At 43.7% G+C, this 21,817-nt stretch overlaps 2 protein-coding genes across 2 annotated transcripts in view; both read right to left on the bottom strand.

Annotated features, from left to right (window-relative positions):
- Nucleotides 1–768, bottom strand: part of GYS2 (glycogen synthase 2) — a 65,485-nt gene extending 64,717 nt beyond the window's left edge. Inside the window, exon 1 of the mRNA XM_067000612.1 lies at nucleotides 640–768. The gene's annotated coding sequence lies outside the window, so the exon portion shown is untranslated. The remainder of the gene's footprint in view (nucleotides 1–639) is intronic.
- Nucleotides 769–7,901: 7,133 nt separating this feature from the next.
- LDHB (lactate dehydrogenase B) lies at nucleotides 7,902–18,103 on the bottom strand. Its single transcript, XM_048053927.2, has 8 exons — nucleotides 17,947–18,103; nucleotides 17,647–17,778; nucleotides 14,328–14,445; nucleotides 13,675–13,848; nucleotides 11,390–11,563; nucleotides 10,006–10,123; nucleotides 9,029–9,152; nucleotides 7,902–8,256 (listed from the first exon to the last, which is right to left on the bottom strand). Exons 2-8 carry the CDS (start codon nucleotides 17,770–17,772, stop codon nucleotides 8,089–8,091), a joined length of 1,002 nt encoding a protein of 333 aa, XP_047909884.1. The 5' UTR covers nucleotides 17,773–17,778; nucleotides 17,947–18,103; the 3' UTR covers nucleotides 7,902–8,088.
- Between the last annotated feature and the right edge of the window lie 3,714 nt (nucleotides 18,104–21,817).

Below are 21,817 nucleotides of genomic sequence, written 5' to 3' on the forward strand. Positions count from 1 at the left end.
CCTCCCCCTTGAACACGAGCACAACGCATGATCATTGAAAGAAAAACGACCCCCAACAACGAACTGCGCAGCTTCAGAAGGTCCAACAAGTCCTGACAAACCGAAACTTGGATGCTATAAAACGGCGACACTGAAAAGGGAAAGTTGCGTGCTGTGGTGGAGCGGAGACTCCCCAGCCGCCCAGCGCTGTTTTGCTTGTGCCTGCTTACTTAATTAATAAAATATTTCTGATAGACCAAGAAATTTGTATGGTCTCACTTATAACAGTTCTCCTCAGTGCTTTCTGAAGTGTTCTGCTGTGCTCCTGCATACTGCGTCTCCTGCTTACTTTGTCATACAGTCCAACAGCACTACAATATTTTCTCTCAGACCAAGGTACCACTTGACACATAGGAATGTGGTTAAAAATGTACATTGCCCTTCACAGGATAAAACAAAAACAAAGTTCACGTATCAATGGGCTATCCTATTAGCAAAACAGACAGAATAATTATTATGTTCAAAACCCACAAGTATCTGTTAGATGAAAAGTACTACGGCAATATAGTCATTAAGTAATGTATATGTTTGATATAAGTTTATATTACAGATGAAATCCAAGTAACAGAAGGTGATTAGGTTGCTGTTGTTTAAACATACGTGGGGAAGCTATTCGACAATGGGGAAGCCGCTCTTGCCGAGGCGACCGGCTCCGGGGCAAACGCGTGCTGCAGCGGAGCGCGGGATCGGGACAGGCAGGGCTATTTTTCGGGCATCGGGCCTACGTGAGGGAGCCGCTAGGCACCGGCAGCCCTCGTGAGGGAGGCTGACGAGGCGTAGGCGGAGCCAGCAGCGTCAGCGACAGCTCCTCCCCCCTGGCCGTTCAAAGGCAGCCCTTAGGGAGCGCGAGCGACCAGGAGCGCGGCGACCAGGGCCGGCAAACAGGGAGTGACGCGGCAGTTAGCGCGGGCAGGAAGGGCGGAGCGCTCACACCCGCCCATAGGGACAACTCCTCCAACGGCACTCTCCCGTCAGCTGGGCTGCGATGGTCTCCACCAGGCACGGTGCTTTCTCTAGGAAGTCAGTACACACCCAGACCGACTGCCCGTCCAAACGTGCGGCAGTTCAGGTCTCCGGATGCGGGGAGTGTCTGAGCCTCTTGCTGCCATCGGCGGGAGGCAGAGAGACTGCTCGCGTGAGGTGCGAGCAGGTGGACGACCTGGTCCGCCTGGTGGCGGAACTCAAGGAGGAGGTGCAGAGGTTGAGGGATATCAGGGAGTGCGAGCGGGAGATAGACTTGTGGAGCAACTCCCTGCAGGACCGGAGGGAGAGGGACCAGGGTGAGACGCCCCAAAGGGGGTGGACCCCCTGCCCTGTCGCCATCGGGCAGAGGGAGGGGACCTGCGAGTTGAGGAGGAAGGGAGACAGGTCCCTGCTCGACCTCGCAGGAGATGCCCTCCCCTTCCGGCGCCGCCTTCCCAGGTGCCCTTGAACAATAGGTTTGAGGCCCTGCAGCTTGAGAGACCGGTGGGTGAGGATGAGGTAGGAAGCCTACCCAGGAGGATGCCTGAGGTGAGGAAGTTGACTCCACGCCTCAGGACTGCCTCCACCAAGAAAGAAAGAAGGGTGATTGTTGTGGGCGACTCCCTCCTCAGGGGAACGGAGGGCCCTATTTGTCGGCCTGACCCCACACATAGGGAAGTCTGCTGCCTCCCTGGGGCCAGGGTCAGAGACGTTACCAGGAAGCTTCCCAACCTGGTTCGCCCCTCTGACTATTACCCGCTTTTGATAGTCCAGGCTGGCAGTGACAATGTTGAAAAGAGAAGCCTCAAGGCTATCAAACAGGACTATAGGGGGCTGGGACGATTGGTGGAGGGAGCGGGAGTGCAGGTGGTGTTTTCTTCTATCCCTGCGGGGGAAGGGAGAGGCACGGAGAGGACACGGAAAGCTCACGTGGTTAATAGGTGGCTCAGAGGCTGGTGCCAGCACAGAAATTTTGGGTTTTTTCACCATGGGGAGCTTTACTCGGCACCTGGCCTGATGGCCCCAGACGGGTCCCTATCTCCAAGGGGAAAACGGATCCTAGGCCAGGAGCTGGCGGGACTCATAGAGAGCGCTTTAAACTAGGTAAGAAGGGGGACGGGGCTCAAACAAGGCTTGTTGGAGCTGTGCCGGGGGAAACAATGGCTAGGCCGGGGAAGAAGGCGATGGCCCAGCTGAAGTGCATCTACACTAATGCACGCAGCATGGGTAACAAACAGGAGGAGCTGGAAGCCATCGTGCAGCAGGCAGGCTACGACTTGGTTGCCATCACGGAGACGTGGTGGGACCGCTCCCACGACTGGAGTGCTGCAATGCCTGGCTATCGGCTCTTCAGGAGGGACAGGCAGCACAGAGGGGGTGGTGGCGTGGCTCTCTACATTAGAGAATCTTTTGATGTTGTGGAACTCCAGGCTGGGAATGATAAGGTTGAATCCCTGTGGGTTAGGATCCGCGGGAAGGCCGGCAAGGCTAGCTTCCTGGTCGGGGTCTGTTATAGACCGCCGAACCAGGATGAGGAGACGGATGAGGAGTTTTATAGGCAACTGACAGAAGTTGCAAAATCGTCGGCGCTTGTCCTCGTGGGGGACTTCAACTTCCCGGATGTATCCTGGAAACACAACACGGCACAGAGAAAGCAGTCTAGGAGGTTTCTGGAGAGCGTGGGAGATAGCTTCCTGACGCAGCTGGTCAGTGAACCTACCAGGGGTGGTGCCCCGCTAGACCTTCTCTTCACAAACAGAGAAGGACTGGTGGGAGATGTGGTGGTCGGAAACTGTCTTGGGCAGAGTGACCACGAAATGGTAGAGTTCTCTATTCTTGGCGAGGCCAGGAAGGGGACCAGTAAAACTGCTGTATTGGACTTCCGGAGGGCTGACTTTGAGCTGCTCAGGACGCTGGTTGGCCGAGTCCCTTGGGAGGCGGTTCTGAAGGGCAGAGGAGTCCAGGAAGGCTGGGCGCTCCTCAAGAAGGAAATCGTGATGGCACAGGAGCGGTCCGTCCCCACGTGTCCAAAGACGAGCCGGCGTGGAAGAAGACCGGCCTGGCTCAACAGAGAGTTGCGGCTTGTGCTTAGCAGAAAAAAGAGGGTTTATAATCTTTGGAAAAAAGGGCGGGCCACTGAGGAGGACTACAAGGATGTAGCGAGGCTGTGCAGGGAGAAAATTAGAAAGGCCAAAGCTCATCTGGAGCTCAACCTGGCTACTGCCATTAAAGACAACAAAAAATCCTTTTACAAATATATCAACGTGAAACGGAGGACTAAGGAGAATCTCCATCCTTTACTGGATGCGAGGGGAAACCTAGTTACTAAGGATGAGGAAAAGGCTGAGGTGCTTAATGCCGCCTTTGCCTCAGTTTTTAGCGGTAATACCGGTTGTTCTCTGGATACCCAGTGCCTTGAGCTGGTGGAAGGGGATGGGGAGCAGGATGTGGCCCTCGCTATCCATGAGGAAATGGTTGGCGACCTGCTACGGAGCTTGGATGTGCGCAAGTCGATGGGGCCGGATGGGATGCACCCGAGGGTACTGAAAGAACTGGCGGAGGAGCTGGCCGAGCTGCTTTCCATCATTTATTGGCAGTCCTGGCTATCGGGGGAGGTCCCAGTTGACTGGCAGCTAGCCAATGTGACGCCCATCTACAAGAAGGGCCACAGGGCAGACCCGGGGAACTATAGGCCTGTCAGTTTGACCTCAGTGCCAGGAAAGCTCATGGAGCAGATTATCTTGAGGGTCATCACGCGGCACTTGCAGGGCAAGCAGGCGATCAGGCCCAGTCAGCATGGGTTTATGAAAGGCAGGTCCTGCTTGACGAACCTGATCTCCTTCTATGACCAAGTGACGCGCTTGGTGGATGAGGGAAAGGCTGTGGATGTGGTTTACCTTGACCTCAGTAAGGCTTTTGACACCGTTCCCCACAACATTCTCCTCAAGAAACTGGCTGCTCGGGGCTTGGACTGGCGTACGCTTTGCTGGGTTAGAAACTGGCTGGATAGCCGGGCCCAGAGAGTTGTGGTGAATGGAGTCAAATCTGGTTGGAGGCTGGTCACTAGTGGTGTCCCCCAGGGCTCGGTACTGGGGCCGGTCCTCTTTAATATCTTTATTGATGATCTGGATGAGGGCATCCAGTGCACCCTCAGTAAGTTTGCAGATGACACCAAGCTAAGTGCGTGTGTCGATCTGCTCAAGGGCAGGAAGGCTCTGCAGGAGGATCTGGATAGGCCGGACCGATGGGTTGAGGTCAACTGCATGAAGTTCAAAAAGGCCAAGTGCCAGGTCCAGCACCTGGGGCGCAACAACCCCAAGCAGAGCTACAGGCTGGGAGATGAGTGGCTGGAAAGCTGCCTGGCTGAGAGGGACCTGGGAGTATTGGTTGATAGTCAGCTGAATATGAGCCAGCAGTGTGCCCAGGTGGCCAAGAAGGCCAACAGCATCCTGGCCTGTATAAGAAGCAGTGTGGCCAGCAGGTCTAGGGAAGTGATTGTGCCCCTGTACTCGGCTCTGGTGAGGCCGCACCTTGAGTACTGTGTTCAGTTTTGGGCCCCTCGCTACAGGAAGGACATGGACGTGCTCGAGCAAGTCCAGAGAAGGGCAACAAAGCTGGTGAGGGGTCTGGAGAACAAGTCTTACGAGGAGCGGCTGAGGGAGCTGGGCTTGTTCAGCCTGGAGAAGAGGAGGCTCAGGGGCGACCTTATCGCTCTCTACAGTTACCTTAAAGGAGGCTGTAGCGAGGTGGGGGTTGGTCTATTCTCCCACATGCCTGGTGACAGGACGAGGGGGAATGGGCTAAAGTTGCGACAGGGGAGTTTTAGGTTGGATGTTAGGAAGTACTTCTTTACCGAAAGGGTTGTTAGGCATTGGAATGGGCTGCCCAGGGAGGTGGTGGAGTCACCATCCCTGGAGGTCTTTAAAAGACGTTTAGATGTAGAGCTTAGCGATATGGTTTAGTGGAGTACTTAGTGTTAGGTCGGAGGTTGGACTCGATGATCTTGAGGTCTCTTCCAACCTAGAAATCTGTGATACTGTGTGACAGCCATGCAACTGCAATGAAGATGCAAGATTATATGATAAGACCCCTAACAACAAGTAATTACAGTATAATTAATGCAGATGGCTTAAAAAAATCAGTGAATGCCAAAAATAATCTGAAGAGTTTATTAATAAAATCTCAAAATCACCTTCTTGGAGATGCTTGTTGATACTTAAGTTTTGAACCAATCCCTCTCAGAACACATACAAGGCCACACTATTGTTATTTAAATTTCTCAGAGTATTTCCTTCATGACATCATCTCCCTAGAAGCAGAAATTGGTACAGTTAGGCTGCTGATCTACTAAGAAAACTGCTCATCATGCAGACCAATGAGATTTCCTCATTCTTTCAATTACCTGTTTCATCTGTATACTTTTTTTTTGTCACATGCTGTGCTTTCTTGTGACAGGAACAGTTGTTAGCTCTTCACCTGCTTAATGTCAAGGCAAAAAAGATCTTGCAATACTGTTGATTTGTATGATCACTAGCAAACAAATCTCTGTGGACACTGAGGGGCTGAAGGAGCAGTTGACAGACACTAGGTGACAGTGTCTCAGCTCAAGCAGTGATTCCCATGTTAATTTCAAGATGTCACAATCTACTTTGGGTCTCAGCTTGCTGATCACAGAACGAGGAAGGTATTACAGTACTCTTTAATGGGTAAGGAATACATGCTGATATAATCAGAGTCATAAAACAGTTTATTGCAGCTGAGTGAGCTTTAAAAAAATTCCTTGTTGGAAAGGAAGAGGGCCCACTCCTCGTTCTCTAAGAGAGCTGATGCCTCTTCACACACACCAGTCTCAAGAATCCTATAAAAGTAACATGCCACAACACAGTTTTGAATTATTGCATTAACTGAGTACAGCACAAGTAACAAAGCAGGAAAGGAACTACAGAGGTAACCAGCTAAACGTGGTCAGGTGAAAATTGCCAGTGGATATATCATGCAGACAGCCATTGCTTACACCACACCAACTGATCACGAACATTTTTTTTTTTAGCAGGAACTTGAGCTAGTCAATCTATCCAGGTGTGGAAAGACTTCCAGTGAGATCTTCACACTTGGTTATGACAGCAAAGACTGATTCCCCCATCCTATCAATAGTCTGGCATTTAGCTTGTGATTGAGAGCAGAATCTCTAAGGTCTTCTTGTGATACTCTTTGTAAATAACGCTGTCACCAGCATCCCGATACATGGTATCTCACTGGCTATGTAATACTTCATAAATCACAGGATATCAGTTATCTCACACTACAGAAAGGCTTACTGGGTGTTCTGTTTAAAAAGGAGCTACAAAAGCTACCTACATGGTTCTGAAAATGCTTCCATCCACTACTCAGTGTTATGATAGAGCTAGAAAAGGCTCTGACATATGCCAGTATCCACACCAACAAGTTTGTCTTTCACAGTAATTTGGAAGAGAAAGGGAAAAGAAAGATTCAACTAAAGTATTTGATACCTGACATTAAATGCGTAAGTGATCTGATAATACAGCCTTATGATACATGTTTACCTGGTTTTGATAGTATTGTCTCATACTAGAAGGCATTCACTATTTTTTATATAGGAAAGATTTTTTGTTTAAGTATTAAAGGATCACTAAGCAAACAAAAATGTCATTTTGACTTTTGCTTAAAAAATTAAGTAGCAAAGGACCTTCCTGCTGATAAATTTACAAAATCCATAATTTCCAGAGGACAGAGGCCAAAAAAAAAAATCACATAATGAACATGAGTACTGAACACTCATAACTGCCCAAACCTCAGACAACTGGCGTAGCAGCGAGAATAAATTTCATCTTTTATCTGAGCAAAGTTGCTCTGGCAGCTGAAGTGGCCAACCAGACCCTTTGGTACAAGCTTGGTTTGCAGAAGACTGATAGGCAGCCTCATTGTGGTCTAGAGCTTTGTCAAAAGTGGGAGGCACTGGTCTCTTCTCTCTACTTCTCTAATGACCAGCAGTAGGACCCAAGGGAACAGCATGAAGCTGCATGATAGTGTCCTCCACCAACACCATTCATTATTCCAAGTCTCTGCTTTTTTTCCCCCCCTAGATCTTTCTGTATTGGGATATTTCATGAATGTTGTTCAGAGCAAGTGTCACAAATAAAGGAGTATAATTCTCAGCAACTTGCTTTTATCACCCTTTTATCTTAGCCATTTATTTTATGGTTAGTATCAATTCTGTAAGTGCACAGAAAAAAATTAGAAAACAAAACTTAAGGATATTTCAGGAATCTGTTCTCTTCTGTAAGAGAATCAGCACTTGTATAGCTTCCAAAATTGGACACAGCAGTTTAAGGCCCAAATCTATGACCATAAGACTTCAGCCCAACTAAACACTGGGACTTTGGTAATCAAGAGAAGTTTACTGATACAAGACATCACTGAAAACTAGACATGAGTAACTAGTAACAGGCAAATAAGTCAATCTACATAAGAGAAGTGTAAACAACGTAAGTTTTTCCCATAGCAGGTTTCTAGATCTATAGGACCCTTTCTCTAGGTTTCTGTAGGGTAATGGTAAACAAAACCTTAATGTTGGCATATTTTTGATGGGTGGCCCACAGGAAAACCCCCTATTCAATTTCTACCCACCAGTAAAGATATCAGAAAAGAATCTGGGCATAAACTACACTTAAATCATTATATCAACTGAAAATATTATAAAGAAATGGCTTCCAGTAAGACTGTATTAGTGAAATCCTACCACAGGTGACTACATTGTTTCTAACTTTATAACCACACACGTCTATCCTTTACTGTCTGCCACAGACTACATGAAAGTAGAATGTATTATCTAGAATAAACTAGAAATACCAGAAATAAGTCGCTAGGACAACAAAACATGCCTGAAAGTTGCTTTATTTGTTCATAAGGTCTGTGCGTTACAGCAAGCATAAGTTTAGCTACTGTAGACAAAAGCTCAGTCTGGAAGAGCATTAAATGTTAACCATAGAGATGTATAGTGAGTAGAGAGCCCACATTTGCACACAACACGCTGTTTTTCTATTGCTGGAATTTAACATTTGTGAATTACATATCTTTGAGATCTTTCTGGATGCTCCACAATGTATCTGCACTCTTTTTCAGCTGAGCCACCTCATCATCCTTCAGCTTTTGGTTGATGACGCTGGTCAATCCGGAGGCACTTAGGACACAAGGCAGGCTCAGGAAGACATCATTCTCAATGCCATACATGCCCTGCCACAAACAAGATAGTACATTACTGACAGAAATCCATAACTCCAGATTTGCATGTCAAGAATCTTTCTGACAGACCTTAAAGCCTGCAGAAAGCAGGCTTATTTTATAGCCTGCAGAAAGTTCAGTCAATGTATTTGAAGATACAAAAAGCTATTATTTTAAACCAAATAGCAATACTGAAATAGATTTCAGAAATTCTACCTCTAAAAGCCTCAATTTTGTTTATATCCAGCAAGCAGCTGACAAGTCTCAGAGATACAGAATTATGGTATGTTGCAGTGACAAGTCTGTTTCCTGACTATAGAGGGAGCTGTAAGTTCAGCTTGCTCAGATTCCTTCCTCCACAAGGGATTATGCAACTAGTACAGATATATATATATATAAAATCAGCTATACAGGACATGCTTTTCCCTACCACCTTTGCTAGGGGGTGTTAAGTGGAATCACAGCTGGGCCTCCATGAAGTTTTCCATTTTTGCATGGAGATTTTCTTTTAATGAAGCTGCATACCATGCATAGCAAACTTTACACAAGGGTAATACAATACTAGACAGTACAGAGCACAGTTTGGCTCCAGACTTGTTATAAAGGTAAGCTAAGAAGAGAAAAATTGCAACAGTAAGTTCCCTGTATAACATTTCAAACTCAGTACTTTTTAACAAAGCTTCCTTTGTACATCACCTTGCTGACTGTTTTAGTCTTTTCATAGTCTAGTTTCTCCCACAATAAAAACATTAACTAGAGGATCCAATTAGCCACCATTTCTTACCTTTACCAGTGTTGACACTGAATGAACCCGGCACAAGTTCTTCAGCATGGTCTCACAGAGCTCAGCAACACTAAGGCCAATGGCCCAGTTTGTGTATCCCTTCAGCCTGATTACCTCATAGGCACTAAGGAAACATTGAAATAGTCACATTAAGATTTAGTATTCCAAAAAGTATATTGAAGACGCCTTAAGATAAACAAATGTTTCCCATTTAAAGAAGAACTCCTGTGATATGCTAAGTTTTAGAATTAAAACATTTAAGTAAGTCACATTTCAGCATTACAGTATAAAATATGAAGTCTACATTATCCCATATGTATATTAACAAAACCCTATTGTTCTCTCAGCTGAAAAAGAGAAAGATTCATAGATTCCATGTACAAACTATTATTTTAGTTAAAGGTACAAAAACAGAAGAAAACAAATTCCTTATTCAAATCAGTAGGACAATGGCTTAGATATTCCAGATGTATTCAGAACAATTAAGTAGACATAAAGCTGCATACCACCCCCCACATCTTAATTGTTTTACCCAATGTCTGAAAGCTTTACACCAGCTTAGTGAGACAGGTAACTTAGGGACATACATATCAGCTTTTTGACAAATCACAAACAAAAGTTTTCCTAAGAGTCAACTCCAATGCTCTGCTCACAGAAACATATCACCTTTTCCCACCGTCTTGCTCCCTTTGTACAAGGATAGCCATGTAAGAAATTATTTGCAAGAATGCAAGTGCATACTGGTTCTGTAAGCCCTGCAGTACTCAAGTAGGTACATTACACAAGAGTTGGAATCAACGCAGGAAAATAAAGCTTACCAACTGAAATCCTGCATTTCTGTGCTTAAACTAGTACTTCCACTTGTGCAACCCCTCCTAATATGAGGGCATTAAAGCTGCAGCAGAATAGAGATGCAGCATGCAGAAATGCTATTTCTAGTATCAAATGCATCCATAGAATTCCTTAACTTACTATACCTTTCAACCACTTGCTTGTGGACTTCTTTCCAGTTCTCACTGTCTTTGTCAGTTCCCATGGCAGGATTCAGCTCCAGGAGAGAAACGCCTGCCACATTAACTCCGCTCCAAACAGCCACTACAACAGAGAGAGGACATAAGCTTCCACAGCACTTCACTAGGCAAAGCAGAGGATTACTTGCTAATATAAACTTGAAATAAAGTCATAGCAGCTAGAACCACAATAGTCTGAGAAGAAGGTTTTCTGTTTTCATTTAGCTATGGTTACTTCTGAGGACTCTGGGCACCAGGTTTGATAATATTTTAGTACTGGTACAGATTAAACAACTGACAGATCTTTGAGTCCTCTGGACAAGTACTTTTCAAGTCAGAAACCTCAAATCTGAGCAAATAGGCACATCTTAGTTGTTCAGCCTTTTAAAACTAACTTTATTCAAGAATTGCAAAAGTATGTATTTGCTGTCCCACACATCAACATGAAGATATTCTCCAAGAACTGTACTCTATTTCCCTGAATAACGGGATAGCAATATGCAAACTTAGAATACCAGGAGAAGAATTTGCAAGTCTCTTCACATCAGAAACTTACAGACACTCTCCCCTGTTCCTGCATAGTAACCAGGAAATTTCCTGGTTACTTCAAAGCAAAAGCAGATGAAAGTGAAGCAGAACAAGCTCTGTGTATGCTCAACCAAGCTCTGCTTTCATGACAGCACTGGGCTGGCTTCAGTTAGTACTGTAGTTGATCAGACACTACTTTGATCAAATGCAATGTGACATTGAAGATGTGCCTCCCTTACAAAAACAGTACTACAATTTAAAGCAGCACCCATCTTCTGGACAGCTGTTCTGCTGCATCTTTTCAGGCTTGAAATAAACATGAAAACTAAGATGAATAAGCTTCTTTCATTTCATGATTTTCAAATTTACCTTTTTAAAACCTCTTTAAATACCACGGAGGAGTCACAAAATAAGGGAAGGAATAGTTGTTAGCTTGAATCTGGATTGTAAACCTTTTCTATTATTTACAACAATCTCTGCCACCCACCTAGTACAAACTAATACTGCTTTCAGAAGAGAATCACGTTACAGACCATATGTTACAGTAATCCACAAAAACTAAGGATGAAGTAGTAAACTATAGTCCTTAGGACACAGCACTACATTGGTGAAAACTGGTCTTTTCAATTCAGGATTTAATTATACATCCTGAATCACTTGCATTGAAAAAAAGCATAGCTGGATTTCCTGGACTTTGTTGTCTTATGATCTTGATTAAGAGACAGTGTAGTGCCAGTCATTCAAGCTCAGCCACATCCGTTTTCGGATTTTTCTAACACATTCAGCCTCAGTCTGTAATACTGTGGCCAAAACTGCTCCTTACCACTGGAATCACCATGTTCTCCTAGAATCCAGCCATGGCAGCTGGTTGGGTGGACACCAAGTCTCTCAGCCATCAGGTAGCGGAATCTAGCTGTGTCTAGATTGCAGCCACTTCCAATCACACGGTGTTTTGGCAGGCCACTTAGCTTCCATGTGACATAGGTTAATATATCAACTGAAAAGAAGAGCATGCATAGTAAATGAAACCGTTCACATATACCAGAAAGAATGTTCCAGCAAGCACTTTATTACAGGGATAGGGCAATCAAGAGGACACAAAACATAGACAGGCTCATTGTTCACAGTATTTTAGACCTATCCTATTTGCAGGATTAAGATGAATATATCACTTAAGCTTAGGACTCATCTAGCTAACACTCAAAACATATTGAGGAAGGCCTTTGGATATAAATATCCTACCAGCCAAAACTGCAGGAGCTTTTTTTGGTCACAGCTAGACCCCTAGGGCATCCAGAACTGGGACAGAACTCTTTATCTATCTAAAGACAGTCAAGCAATTTCCTGAAGTAATGCCACCTTCCACTTTACAATAACAGGCAAGAACAATTTACAGTAAAAGTTTGAAAATTATGTACTATTTCTAGTTAGTAACTACTTCAGGTTCATTTATTGAACACATCTGTCCATTAAATAGTTTCTGCACTGAATACCTTTTTAGTATGGAAAGCCAAATGAGCTCTATGCTTTGGCTGCATGTGTCTCTAAAAATAGTTTAGGAAAACAAACCAATTAAGGTTACAGCAGACAAGAAAAACCCATCTCTGTAGCTCAAAGCAACAATAATGAACAGACAACAATAAGTTTTGACTCCAAAACTCAAGGAGAAGCCAGTTCTCAGGAGGAATGTATTTATATATAGATCATTTGCTCAGGCACCAAAAGCATGTAACAGGAAGGTGCAAACTGCACTGAGACTACATGTGGCATGCCCACTAGGCATTGCTTCCCTACAGCCACAATTGGCACAGTTTCTGCCAGGGCCAGAGCAACCTATGTATAGACTACAGAGCACCTCCCTTTCAAATAAGTACATTCACTCTGGCTTCCAGGTGCCAAGCTGCATCACAGTTCTGGACACAGCTTTGTCATCTCACTGTTCACCAACAGTAGGGCTTTCCACTCAGGACAGGATGTGGACAGTGTTATCAGAGTTACAGCCCAGACAGATCTGTCATATTCCAGTGCTCCTGAAGTCCTTTCTAATGGGCTTACAGTAGTTTCCACTACGCCCACTAGTTGTACAAGACAATTCCACACATTCTAAGAAAAAGCAAAGCAAAACAATTCTAGAAAAGCAGTGTGCAGTTCTCCCCCTGCAGCTATGCTACAGGAAAGGTCTTTAATTTGAATTCAGCCTTGCTAGAACAAAAACAATGTTTTGTGACTTGATTTTTAGATAAGTTTAAAATTGCCATGTTATTGTACTTGCATAGTAACTACTTGCTTGGTAAACCAATATTTAGTACTACTTGTATACTAGCTAATTGCTTAAACACCAGCTGAGTTGGTAGTTTTACATGCACTACTCTGACTGTCAAGTCAGCCTTAAAAGCAGTGTCAGTTCATTGCCAGAGCTCTATAGTAATGGCTTTACTCTGATGTTGAATCTAGCAAAGACAATCCTACAGAGACTTCCTACAAAGCATACTGATGTTTATAAGCAGCTTTAGGAATCCTGATGTCCAGGCTTTTCCAGGACAGTTAGATAGTTGTGCATGCTCACTTGTAAGTTATGAAAGATGTAGTTATTACTTATGTATTATATTTAGCCCACCATTTTTGTTCAGCACAAAGAAACTTTCCTGAAAATACAGATGTAGCTGTATTTTCTTACTTCAGTGTTATTGCAATTGTTTAACAAGCATGGTTTATATCTTAAAGGGTAAATTCTTCAATCTGAAGAATGGCCATAGTATATCCAAAGATAGTTATTTACAAACAGCTTAAGAGCTAAATGAATGTCTCCTGCTCATTCAAACCTTCAGAGCTAGAAATTTAAAGCTACCTACTGCTTAAGCCAATGCAAGAAAGGAAGTATCTACCATTAGATACACTCTTAAAATGCAGACTATGAGGAGTTCTGAATAAGTGTTCTACACTTAGAAGTGCTCTTTATATTTTAGTTAGCAACTACAAAGCAGACATCCGAAGTTATTAATTAATCCAAGATTATTAATCCAAGAGATTTCTATTTGAAAAGATTAATGAAACACTAGTTTTCCAAAACCAGAATTAATTCATAAGTACTTCAGAGAACTGTCTTACCTGGGTTGGAAACCACAAGAATGGTGCAATTGGGGCTGTATTTAACAATCTGAGGAATGATGAATTTGAATACATTCACATTCCTCTGAACCAGGTTGAGACGACTTTCCCCTTCTTGCTGACGAACACCTGCAGTTACTACCACAATCTTGGAGTTGGCTGTGACAGCATAATCTACAACCAAGCATGGAAAAGACTTAAATAGACTTATCACTAATTTCAACACCATCATGTTCACACAGGTATTCTGGGTAGTCTCTCCACCATATCAATATTCAAACCCAAACATGAGACATCATCCCAACAAATCAGCACACAGGTCTGGAGAATACATTCAACCCCCTCTGAATCTCAGTTCCATTATCCATATAAATGAACATTATTTCTTCTATATTAAAGTACTACTGCTTCACTAGTAAAAAAAAACAGTTTTACAAAACTGCCACCCAAAATAGTAAGTTGACCATTAGAGATTTAAGAAAGCATGAATTGAGAGCCATTCCCATTGGGATATTAGTCTGAAATCTCACCCCGATTCATAAATTTAATCATTTTGATGCCCAGTCCTGAGTCCTGATAACATGAGTAATGCTCCACTATTGGATTTACAGAATACTAGTATTAATAAAATAATTTAAGGTTCTGAGGTTCACCTTTGTCTGCCACAATCTTATGAGTTTGAAGGAACAAGCTCCCATGCTGCAGATCCATCATTTCTCCTTTCAGTTTGTCTTCCAAAACATCAACCAGAGCAAGCTCATCACAAAGACTCTGAAGAAATAACAAAATTTAAAAGGAACCAATATATTATTAGCCATAGTTACTTCTGAGTTGAGCAATATAACCTTTTAAATGAACATGATAAACATCTGGAAGCATCCACTCTATAAAGACAAACCCATAGGACAGAACTATCTTGGTGCTACTACAAGATACACCAGAACAAAGTCACAGGCTACTTCAGAACAAGTTTATCAACCTTGTCCAGACTTTCTAAAACGTTACTTGTGGGTAGTTTTGACTGTGCAGCTACCCCTTTACCTGTATGCACTTTGTAACTTTTTTTTAAAAAAAGAAAAAAAGGCTGCACCTTTGAGTTATAAGAAGCCCTATAAACCCATTCAGTAGAAAAAGAGAAGGCCCATTTTAATGTTTGGACACTTAACACCATACTACTTCACTAATAAGTGTGTTTTCTTATTAGAAAACAGAATCTTTCAACTAACTTATTGAACAAAAATAGAACAGAAACAGACTGATTTTCCTTGATATTAGGAGACAGTATCAGGGAAAACAAACTAATTTTTCTTCCATTAGAGCTATTACAACATTGTTGCTTTGCAAAACAGATTTAGTCATATATGCTTGTTGTCCAGCCAGGTTAAGTAGGGAAACAACATCATGTAGTCTCAGAACAGGACAACAGTGAAACACAGGGGTGGAATAAAGATGTTCTTCTATTACAGAGAATTTCTATTACAGAGTTTTACCACCTTCTGAGAGAAGTGTTAGCTAACTTTGTAAATTCCATTATACTTTGAAGGCTTATAATTCAGTAAATTACACTGAGAATCAGATTAGTAGCTCTGTTTTCCTAGGTATCTGTATCCCATCTGAAGGTAGTTGTTAGGACATTATTATGCTATTGAAAGCATCACATCAAGCAAACTTCTCTTTGGTTTCATATAGAAAGGGCAATGCTAATTTCACATCAAAATTAGTCATTAGCATCAACTGCACACTTTAAACATGTAACACTATTTACTGTTTTTCATCTAGAAGAATGTTTAACAGCAAGTATACTTAAGTCTTTCACTTCAGATTAAAAAAAAAAAATCACACTGGAGTCTATTGCTTTTTTGCACCATTAGCTTTCACAACTGAGTTGATCAAGTACTGGAGGAAAACCTCAAAGTCTAGGGGAAGGTGTCCCTGCTCACGGCAGGGGGAGTGGGAGTGGAATTAAGTGATCTTTAAGGTCCTTTCCAACCCAAACCATTCTGTGATTGTATACTCACTAGTTTACCCTGCAGACTATTTAAAAGCAAAGTAAAAGTCTCAGTTATTTAAATGTTATCAGAAGTATCCTTAACAGAAGTCACCGGCATTAAACTACATGTAATCCGAATCTCAGAAAAGAATGCATGCAGAAGTGTGATTATATATAAGTTTATACATACTAGTGATATGGGCCTGAGCATAGACCTTGCACCAGACTCTGCAGGCTAAGGAGCCAGTTTGCTCACTGAACCGGAGAAGTACCTGGAATAACTCCAGCAACTACTTTCAGGAATTTGCATCAATGTTGCCTAGGGAATTCAGCTTGCTATTAGCACACACAGAATAGAAGTCTACATTATCACCATCAGAAACAGCTTAAAATATTCTCATTAAAAACAGTTGCCTTGAGACTGTAGACCTTTCCACTTCTAAAATGGTACAGCAACAGTGACTTGTTTCTAACAGAGCTAAAAATAACTAACATGGAATTTTAGTGTCATTGAAATGTACATATTAATACTACAGGGGTAAACTGAACTTAGTATTAGCACACTACGTTACATAAAATCTAAAGCCATCTAAAATTCAACTGTGTCCAAATATTAACACATAGGAAGTTAGGCACAAAGTTTTATGCTATGGTTTAACAAAATTAGAAGACATTTTGGGCAGCCAACCATCTTGCAGAAGTCAGTCACATCTAGTTCAGTGACAAGAATTACATGTTTCTGTTATAAAAGCATTTTATATTACAACTTACATTTGCGAACGAATAAGAATAGCAGAAGCCCAGAGGTAATGAACTCCATCATGTCATAATCAAGACTGGAAAATTTAAGACTAGCTTTTATTCTAGGTTTGGTCCATACATCTCAGCAACTGTAAAACTAAACTTCTGAGAGCGCAATTTGATCCTGCATAGCGTACAATATTAAGTGCAGACAAATGCTGGATTGTAATCAAGTTTACAGTAATTTACCTGACTTCTGGTCTGTTATACTTAAAGGCTACAGCACTGCTTCAGAAACAAGTGAGTTTGAGGAAAGCATTTTCTTTTTATATCTGTAGTTTTTAAGCAACAGTGAATTGTCTTTCTCTCCTCCATTACCTTTCAGCTTTAGTTACAAGTTATATACTTGTGAAAAAAGTTGTTAACTTCAATTCAGTACTTAGGTTCACAATGGCCTTTACTTACTGCCAAGGCTTAAATATTAGCAAGTCAAAGCCCTTGAACATTTTTTCCACAATTAAAATCAGTACTTCAAAACACACATCCTCAAGGTAATAGAGGACAGATCATCTCCAAATAAGAGACAACTGTTTCAGTAGCACATGCAAGATTTTTGATCCCAATATTGTGAGCTACTTGATGCAAGATCTACCACTTCAGGAGGGTAGGGCGTAAGTTTGTCTTCTTAGGAAGAAAGATAAGGCCTGTGACTCCCACTCATCTTTTTAAAAACGAGCAGAAGGAATCAAGTTTAACTTGGTCATAGTCTTTTGTTTTTTTGCAAATACTATGGACAAAGATCCTTGTTATGTGTTTACACTTTGCTCTAGGACCACAACCTGGGATTCACCTAGTAAAAGTAAACAGAAGTTAGAGTAACTTCTAGGTTCAGATTTAGTTTTTGAAGACTACAGGTAACACCTCTGTAACCAGACAACACCAGCTAAAGAGAAGTAAAGAAGCCCACTAAAGGCAGCAGTGATATTTTAACCCCTTCAGTTAGGGCACAGATGCATTAAGAGCACGCTGCAAGGGCACGTAGTCCTCCCATACTCCGCACCGACTTCTGGAGCGCCCACATTTGTTACTCAGTGGCGGAGCTCCACTGGGCAGCCTCCAGCTTTGTCATGGAAGAATTAAAGATGCGTATGTTCAAAAGAAAAAAAAAAAAAGAGAAAGGAGGGCTCGGGAACAGGCTAAGAACGGTTAGGTTTATGGCTGAAGGCGGCAGGGCACCGTACCTTTCCGAGGATGCTGATGGCGCAGGCCATGCCCACCTGCCCGACGCCCACCACCGTTATCTTGCTGCTGGGCACCGCGCTAGCGGCGGCCACGGGGGTCATCAGCTTCTCCTTCAGGGTCGCCATAGTGTCCTGCGGGAGAAGGCTCGGGTCAGCACGGCGGGATACGACCCCACAACCACCCCACTCGTTACCAAGCCCCACATCCGTTACCGGCCCCACCCCCCGGCACCGGCCGCCTCCCCCCTTCAGAGGCCCGGGGCACCCGCTTCCCGGCAGCCCCACCCGGCCCGCACCCACCGGCTACGCTCGGAGCAGGGGGATGCAGAACCGTTCTCCAGCTGCCCTCGGCGCCCAGCAATGAGGGATCCGCAGCGGAAGGGGCGGCCCCCAACCAGCCGGGCCGCACCGCCCCCCACCGCCCCCCGCCGCGCCCCCGGGGCGGGCCCCAGCGCCGTGAGGGGCCGAGGGCTCCGCGCTCAGGCCCCGCAGAGGATGGGGGCTGCGGGGACACGCGGGCAGCACCTGGCCCTAATCCCTCTCTCTCGTGTTTGGGGCGCTTTAGAGAAAGCGTGGAGGGATTTCCACCGGCCCGCCGCCCCCCACGGGGCTTGTGGGGGTGCTTGTCCTGAAATGGGGGGGATCCCTGCAACTGGGGGTCCCTGCGCCAGCAGTCTCTTCAACCGGAGGTCCCTGCAGTGGGGGTCCCTACAATGGGGGTTTCTTCAACCGGGGTTCCCTGCAATGGGGTCCCTGCAACAAGGGTTCACTGCCACAAAGGGTTATTGCAATGGGGTATCAATATCATGAAGGGTTATTGCAATGGAGTGTCACTACAATGAAGGGTTATTGCAATGGGGTGTCACTGCACCAAAGGGTATTGCAACAAAGGGTTATTGCAGTGTTGGCCCACGGCAGCCAGGCATTTCGGCAGCACAAGGAAAGCTGGAGCCTGCTTAGCGTGACCTGTGCAACTGCATGGCAGCCTCACAGAGGAAAGGGAAACGCTGTCCCTCTCTGGGTTATTTTTGCTGATCGAGGGAGGGCGCGCAGATGGTTGGAGTGAGTTTGTCGGAAGCCAGCCCAAGGTCACCTGCAGCAGAGCCCTGCGTGAGCTGGAAACAGGCTGTGCAGTGTAGTGCAGTGCCTCAGGCAGCATCGTGTTGGAAATAGGCCCTACTTTACGCCCCAGGCTGTGAGCTGGCTGTTGTCCTGCTTTTGACTCTGTACACATAAAGGACACTGCTTGCTATGTACATGGAGGCCCTCACACACATCTCTGAGTTTACCTTCACAGTAATGTAGAGGAAGTGTTCTCTCTGTTTCACAGAGCTATTGACTTAGCCAGGAGGAATGTTAAGAGGAATCACTGCAAAGGAGGAGTCATGCACAAATAAAGCATTTTACATTGTCTTATTCTGAGGCAAAGTTACTGAAGTTACAGTATCTGATTTTCGTGTGCTCTGAGTTTTGCCCTGCAGCTGACTTAGCTAATTTTTTTGTCGTTGAATAAATCCTGATGGGACAATGGCATGTCTGAAGTCACACATGCTTTGGCAAGAACAAGGAATGTAACAATGCTATGCCACAATGGTTCCTCCTCCTACTACTTTCTCCTGCTCCTCCTCTTCCTCCTTCTCCTCCTCCTCCTCCAACAGAAGGCCCAACCCACATCATAGTATCTTGGACTATTGTGCCATATCCCAATAATCCCAATAGAGAATCACTTTAAAATTTTAATATGTAGGGCCCATGGGATAAGCCTGAGCCCCCAGAGTGTCAATGGAGTTTTGTTCCTTTTTAAAGTAATAAGCACACCAACCACCCTAAAGAACAGTAAATAAGATATGACATGCTTTTCCTCTGACCTTTCTGTTGCTTTGCATTGGGACATTTTGGGCATACGATTTTGGGTATGCAGTTTGCCATTGTTGCTGAACAGGAAAGAAAGAAGTGGTTTGCTGAAATTCCTGCAGGGCCAATGCATGGGGAATCGAAAGGAAAGAATAGCAAAAAGTATTTTCTCCTAATGCTGTAACATGACTTCTTTGTAGCAGTCAAGAGAGAAAGTAGAGGTAGAATGCTGAATTGCAGACATTTCCAATTTCACCAGGAAAAAAAATGCTGTAGATGCCTCATCACACATCATTAATTCTCTCTCTTATGAGAAGGAAAACAGAATGGTAGATTCCGGAGTCCTCCTAAATAAGTGTCTAGGCACAGAGGCTAGCCCTTCCTGTCTAAGACTGTGGTTGCCCTTTTGTTGTTGTTCCCAGCTTAAAGTTTTGTTGATTTTTTTGCCAATTATTTTGCCAGGTTAGCACTCACTGGATTAATTCCCTCTGGCTCACCAAGCAGCCAAATAAATGCTGGTGCCAGCTTGGGAGAGTTGGTGAGAACGAATGGTGACGAAAGGGTGAAACCTGCTTTTCTGGGCATCAGTACAGATCCGTGCTGGCTTTGAATGACTATCTAGCTGTGACCTACTTTACTTCATTATGTTGTTTGGCATTGCAAAGGGTGCCCTGGAGAGACAGGAATGAGTTAACTCATCCGCATGGCACTTCAGGTAGTGGCTGAAGAAAACGAATTCAAGACTTCCTAGGTACAGATGAAATGGGAGCTGGACAGAAATTAAAATCATACAGTGAAAAGTCAGGGTAAGACAGTTTATCTTGTATAATCGGAACTGGAACACGCACAGCTGGACTTTACAAAAATAAATGGGAAGGGAGAAAAAAAGGTATGTGCGGGAGGAGAGACCAGGGGCGTTTGAGAGCAGGATTCACTCATTCCTGAATTGGAGCACAGGTCCGTATACCTCCTGCCAGCATCCCTGCTGAGGAGCGCTCACCGCTGTACCACATACTCTTTGGACTGGATCCTTCTCTTGCATTACAAGCATTCAACAATTAGTTATGACAGTAGCATTTGTAATTAAGCTAAGAGGGAAAGGCCACTTCCCTGTCTGAAAGACCTTAAAGGCCCTGATTTAGATCAGGCCTCGTCCTGCTGGCAGTATTAAAAGCAGAGGGTATTTAATCCTTTCTCTGAAGCTCTTGCAATCTAAATAGATAGGGCAGGTGCAGGTCAAAAGAAGAAGATTACTCCCCCTTCCTGCTTCCAGTTACTTACTTATTTATTTTCTCAGACGACGGAGAACTGAGGCACTGAGAGGTGAAGAGACAGGGTCAAACAGGAGGCCTAGTGGTGACAGGTCACAGTTTCAAAGTTCAGCTCAAGTTTGGCAACGTTGGCATTTTTGATGAAGCAGAGTTTTTCAGAAAAACAAACCCTAGTGTTAAGGGACACAGTCTAAATAAATTTGCCTAGTAACCTTCATACAATTACAACTTTTTTTTTTGTGTGTGTGTGTGTGTGTATGTACATTTTAATCACATTTAAGTTTTGGTTTGTATACAAGGTCTGTAATTAGGTAGGTCTGCATCTGTGCCATCATCTTCCCAAAACACATGAAAGTAGATATGATTTCCCTGATGTTCCTTTTTTCCAAAACTACTGTTAGAAATTAGAAACAGAGTGCTCACTTGAAAATCTCTATTAATGGAACTCTTTCCTACAGCAAAATGTCAGTGGTCTGATGGCAATGGTCTGAAGATGGCTCTAGTCCTAAGGAGAATGGAGAGACATGAATTATTGGTCCACTTTTGCAAAATAGAGAGAGAGAGGTTCATGTGCCGGAAATCACAAAGTGCCAGTGTACACACAATACTTGCAAATGCTGAACTGAAGTTCTGGTGCACCTAAGTTTAATTCTGTGCTTATTTGTCTGACTTTTCCATTAGGAGGGAAAATACATCACACATTAAAGAAGAATGATCTTGGAGTGGCAGTTCTGCAACCTTCTTTACCTCAGTTTTATTTGAGAGAATGATTCCTTATTTTTGGCATTGGGCCTAGGTTTTGTTTAATTTTTGTTTAAAGATTATACAGTACAGCAGATAACACATTCATAATAGCTAAATCCTTTATAATGTAGTTAATCAAAAACAAACATACATCACATGCACGTGTGCACAAGTTTGTACAGTAATCACCAGCAACTGAAGGTCCTAGTGCTAGTGGAAGAGGTAAGCCCTTGTTAAATTAAACTTTTTTTTTTTTATTAACACAGACTATAGCACTGTTAATGACACTGTCATTAATTTGA

The sequence above is a fragment of the Anser cygnoides genome, chromosome 1, assembly GCF_040182565.1.
Source record: "Anser cygnoides isolate HZ-2024a breed goose chromosome 1, Taihu_goose_T2T_genome, whole genome shotgun sequence".
Classification (NCBI taxonomy): Eukaryota; Metazoa; Chordata; class Aves; order Anseriformes; family Anatidae; genus Anser; species Anser cygnoides.